This window comes from Gymnodraco acuticeps, unplaced genomic scaffold (genome assembly GCF_902827175.1).
Source record: "Gymnodraco acuticeps unplaced genomic scaffold, fGymAcu1.1, whole genome shotgun sequence".
Taxonomy (NCBI): domain Eukaryota; kingdom Metazoa; phylum Chordata; class Actinopteri; order Perciformes; family Bathydraconidae; genus Gymnodraco; species Gymnodraco acuticeps.
The window spans coordinates 1-5111 of NW_022991663.1; the positions used below are offsets into that span (position 1 = coordinate 1).

The window sequence follows — 5111 nt, forward strand, 5'->3', positions numbered from 1 at the left end:
CTCTCTCTCTCTCTCTCTCTCTCTCTCTCTCTCTCTCTCTCTCTCTCTCTCTCACTCGCGCACATACTCTCTGGTTAATTGATTAATTGCTTTTCTGCCTTTTTCCAGTCATATTTCATATTGCCTGTAATATCATGGGATTATAAAGATGCATAAAGAATGAATGACACTCAGAGATGATTAATTTATTATATTGATTAATTGTGATTTACTCATAACACAAAACATAATGTCTGACAATATCACGATCTGATCCTGGCTTCTGAACCGAAACGAAATGCTCAAATGTAAATTCAGAAAATGTCATTAAAGATGAATGTTTTAGGGTCCAACTAAAAAACATTTGCTGTGACAAAACACTTTCATGCCAACAAACTAAATTATATATATTTTTTAAATCAAAACATTTTGGAAAAAAGTAATTCATCATATTATATTTTGATCAATATGGGTAAGGCAGTCTAACACGTTAATTTTAAAAGCGAATTTTCCTTTAACACCATGCCTGTTTCGTCTAACTGTGGGGAGCCTATTTCTTCAGGTGTTGATTTTCAGTTATTTTGACGAATATTTCTGAACCCTCACAGCATCCTTTCCAGAGAGCCAGGCACGCTTGGAGGCGTGGCTGCAGCCGGATAACTCCTCCTGATTGGTGGAGGCGTGCAGAGGGCGGGGGGAGGTTCCACCAATCAGGAGGAGGCTTCACGGCTGTGGTCCAATATAGGAGCTGGAGGCGAGGATCATCTTTATTATAGAACTCAGTCACAGGCGAAAAGGAGACAGGAGATCCGCAGGAGCCAGGAGTTACCTCTCCTCCCCTTTTCTGTTTTTAAAGCTGCATCTGCGAACACTTTTCCTGCAAAGCGTCTGGCTGCTCTTCCTCTCAGAGGTGTTTCTTTTTTAGAAAGTCTACCAAGGATCTGAAACCAGGACGACAGAAAGCGAAAGCTCCCACCAGTTCTGCAAATATGATGTCCATGAACAGCAAGCAGCCTTTCAGTATGCACCCCATCCTCCACGAGCCCAAATACAACCCTCTGCACAGCAGCTCCGAGGCCATCCGCAGGGCCTGCCTGCCCGGACAATCGGTGAGTCTCCTTTACTGCTGACTTCCTGTCATATGCAAACGACAACACTTCTAACATGTCAGGGGAAATAGAGGAGGAATAACTTGTGTACTTTGTCTGGTAAATCTGTCAACTGCAGAGGAAGGCTTGTAAATGGTTAGAAATGGGATAAGAACTGCAGTGCATTTACTGTGGACCTTTATTCTGACCTATTTGCTTTAAAACTGTAATATTATGTCCTGTCCATTTCGAGGATATACAAAAGTAGTTTTTTGTATCATAAGAAACACATATTTTGATCACTGAAGTGAGCAGTTTTACGCACCAGAAAACAGAGAGCAAGAAATGTGTCATGTTTGGAAACTTGAGAAAATTGAATGAGCGTAACAGCACATTTAAATAAAGAGTAAATACACAAATGAATTATAGAATTGAATACAAATGTTAAGATCAGATGTCACCAGAAGCACGAAGAGAAGAGTACACACCAATTTGGCTACTTAAATGTCAGGAAGTCGGTGCGTAAAGACGCTCAAAAAGCCACATCTCACATTCAGGAGAGTGTGCTGCTGAAAGTGAGAGAAGGTCAAATATGAAACAGAAAGAGGACAACACGAGCGCTGGATTTTCTCAGCGCATGTTATCTCATATTGTCACATTCATATTCAAACTCTTCTCATTTCATTGTCCGCAGAAATTATTCAGGAGATCGTAAATATTAATTTTAAATGAATTTCCATCCACTCTGACACACCTTCTGGGCGTTGGGCAGAGCAGAGCTGGAGTTGCAATACGTTGGTTTTGTTTGGTGAAAGAAGCATGGGAATTAAATTAAATTATTGGCTGTGCTTTTAATCTCTAAAAGCTATTTTAGATATTTGAAATATAATAGTTGAGATGTAACTTTAACATGTCCACTGTTTATCTAATCTTGTTCAATTTAACACTCTCGGTTAGATATTGCGAGGCTTTTACGTTTGGAAAATTATGTAAAATGATCCAACGTTTTGTGATATTTAAATATGAACAACTTCGGACTTCTGGATAAGGATATTGACAACACTTTCGTTTTTCACTTGGTTTTTCACACATTTTGAATTAAAAATAATTTAGTTTTGTGGTTTTCTCAATATGTTTACATTATTTCCAGAGAAATTAAAATAACCCATACTTAATGTTAATGCATAGAAAGTGTTTGCATGGTGCAGTGGGAAAAATAAATGGTTTAAATATTGTTAAATAAAGTAATATGCCCTGCTCTAACCGGCCCTCTCTGCTCCCTCCGCAGCTGCAGGGCAACATCTTCGCCGGCTTCGATGAGACTCTGCTGCAGAGAGCCGAGGCTCTGGCCGCGGTGGACATCGTGGCCCAGAAGAGCCACCCGTTCAAACCAGACGCCACCTACCACACCATGACCACCATGACCAGCATGGCCTGCACCCCCAATTCCTCCTCCGGGCACCTGCACCACCCCTCCGTGCTCAGCTCGCACCACCACCCGGGGCACCACCAGTCCGCGCAGGTTCTGGATGGAGACCTGCTGGACCACCTCACACCGGGGATCTCCCTGGGAGGCATGTCTGGCTCGGACGTCTGTTCCTCGGCCTCGCACCAAGCGCACGCCGCCCACATGTCGGCCATCAACCAGCACATGCAGCACCACCACCACCAGCAGTCCATGAACATGCACCAGCACGCGCTGTCCCACAGCTCCCTGGGGTCCGGCGGCTTAGATTCAGAGCCAGACCCCCGGGAGCTGGAGTCTTTCGCCGAGAGGTTCAAACAAAGGCGGATCAAACTCGGGGTGACACAGGCAGACGTGGGCTCCGCGCTCGCAAACCTTAAGATCCCCGGGGTCGGGTGTCTGAGCCAGAGCACCATCTGCAGGTTCGAGTCCCTGACGCTGTCGCACAACAACATGGTGGCCCTGAAGCCCATCTTGGAGGCCTGGCTGGAGGAGGCGGAGCGGGCGCAGAGGGAGAAGATGAACAAGCCGGAGATATTCAGCAGTGGGGATAAGAAGAGGAAAAGAACGTCAATTGCAGCCCCGGAAAAGCGTTCCTTGGAGGCTTATTTCGCCGTGCAGCCGAGGCCCTCGTCGGAGAAAATCGCAGCCATCGCGGAGAAGCTGGACCTGAAGAAGAACGTGGTCCGGGTTTGGTTTTGCAATCAGAGGCAAAAGCAGAAACGAATGAAGTTTTCTGCGACGCACTAGGGTCTCTGTCCCGTTTACACAAAGACAAATCAGAGGCAAGATGCTGCTGCTGCGGCACACTGTCAGAAAAACACGATACACCGGGGAGCCTGCTGGCCTCGTGCGCACTTAAAAAATCCATACTAACAAGTCACATTTTATTAAGTTTTTCGCCTTCAAGAATTCAAATGAACCTTCATCGAAAACGTATAATATGCTGTTTCTCCTCAATGGCTGAATTCGCTGAAGAAAAATCACATTTTGGACAAATAAGGGACTAAATGTCTTCATTACAGTGTTGACCATCTCGCAAAGGAGCTGTGGGAATGTGTTCCCAGAAAGTATTCAACGAAGCGCAGAGAAACAGCTTCACGTCTCTGGAGTTTTCAGGCCTATATTTCCGAGGACGTGGGACACCTGACGACTTTGATCCACTCAGTATAACCAGGAACTGTTTGTTGTTATTGTTTTTGGAAGGTTCAGCCTAACGCAGCTTCACAGACCACTGGATTCAATGGTGTATCTTTTTTATTCTGACAGTGGAGACGGAGCATCGGGACTATAGGAGAAAGACTGAGATCCTGTCCAAAAACTCTCAAATCTTTATGTTTCTCCACAGAATTCTCTCTGAGACACGCTAGAAAAGTGATCATCAGAAAGAGAAGGGGAACATTGCTCCGTCCCATTCATTCATTCATATGGCAATTATTGTACAAAAAATAATCATAATAATGACGGGAATCGAGGAAAAACTGACCTCGTTAGTCCGAATAGCTTTTTTATATTTATCATTGTACATATTTGTGAATATGTTGCACCTCCGTGTGTGGAAAGCTCATTGAAATGTATTGGATTTTCTGTCTTTTCTCCCAGGTGTTTGTTTCTGTAGGGAATTCAATAGTTTTTTGGGACAAATCGAGTAAAAATGGCTAATTTATGAGGCACACTAACTGTAATCCATTGCATGGTTTACTCGTAAAAGGGGAGAGGGGTTATTTTTTCTCCAAAAATATGAAAATAACCCCCCTAAAAGTGAATGCATTGCAATAAGAGAGAGGCACACAAACACACGCACGACACATTCACACGGTATAGCTGTGTGGCTACCTCATTACGCAAGTGTTGGCACGTTCATGGTGATTTAAAAACACACGCAAACACACACGCTTAAAAAGAAAAAGAAAAAAAGACTAGTAGGAACATTTTTGTTTGTTTTGAAATGTGTTTTTTTCCTTTTTGTTGTTTCTGACACCAGTTTAATGGCGAATTAGGCCTAGACAAATTCACTGATGTGTAAACCAGTTGTATATGTTCACTGCAAGGATGCTTTGACAATCAAATTATTATTATTATTATTATTATTAATTTGTTTATCCCCCTTTTGTCCTCATGCAATGTATTATTATTATTATTATTATTATTATCTCTGACACCTTTGTGGAGCGCACTTTGTAGATAATCCAATGAAGGGAAATAGTCGGCCTTATTTATTTATTTATACATTTTTTTCAACACTTCTGAGAAATGTCATGTTTTGTTTTATTTTCTTTATACTGCCCTTTATTTATTTATTTAACTTAATTTATTTTGGAGGGGAAACAAATCATATTTCATTTGTGAAAGTGTGCTTTAAATGTGTCTGTGTAAACGACAGAAGCTGAAATAAACCGTGCACGTTTTACTTCGTTCTCTGACAGCCTTTCTTTGAAAAAAAAATCAAAATAAATAAAACGTCTTTTGAGTTTATAATAAAACATCTTACGTTTTTTAATCAAAACAACCATTTATATTGTTTTAATTCTTTAGAAATCGATAACTGTGATCGGCTTGTCATCACATTAACCTATGTT

The 5111-nt window shown here is 41.9% G+C and overlaps 1 protein-coding gene across 1 annotated transcript; it reads left to right on the top strand.

Moving 5' to 3' along the window:
• Window positions 1-774: 774 nt before the first annotated feature.
• zgc:158291 (uncharacterized protein LOC572084 homolog) lies at window positions 775-4907 on the top strand. Its single transcript, XM_034198589.1, has 2 exons — window positions 775-1088; window positions 2356-4907. The coding sequence occupies exons 1-2, from the start codon at window positions 969-971 to the stop codon at window positions 3280-3282; spliced, it is 1047 nt and encodes a 348-aa protein (XP_034054480.1). The 5' UTR covers window positions 775-968; the 3' UTR covers window positions 3283-4907.
• Window positions 4908-5111: the final 204 nt, after the last annotated feature.

Coding starts and splice junctions, on each gene's coding strand:
- zgc:158291 (XM_034198589.1), top strand. CDS start 969: ATGATGTCCATGAACAGCAAGCAGCCTTTCAGTATGCACCCCATCCTC. Junction 1,089..2,355: donor CCTGCCTGCCCGGACAATCG/GTGAGTCTCCTT, acceptor CTCCCTCCGCAG/CTGCAGGGCAACATCTTCGC.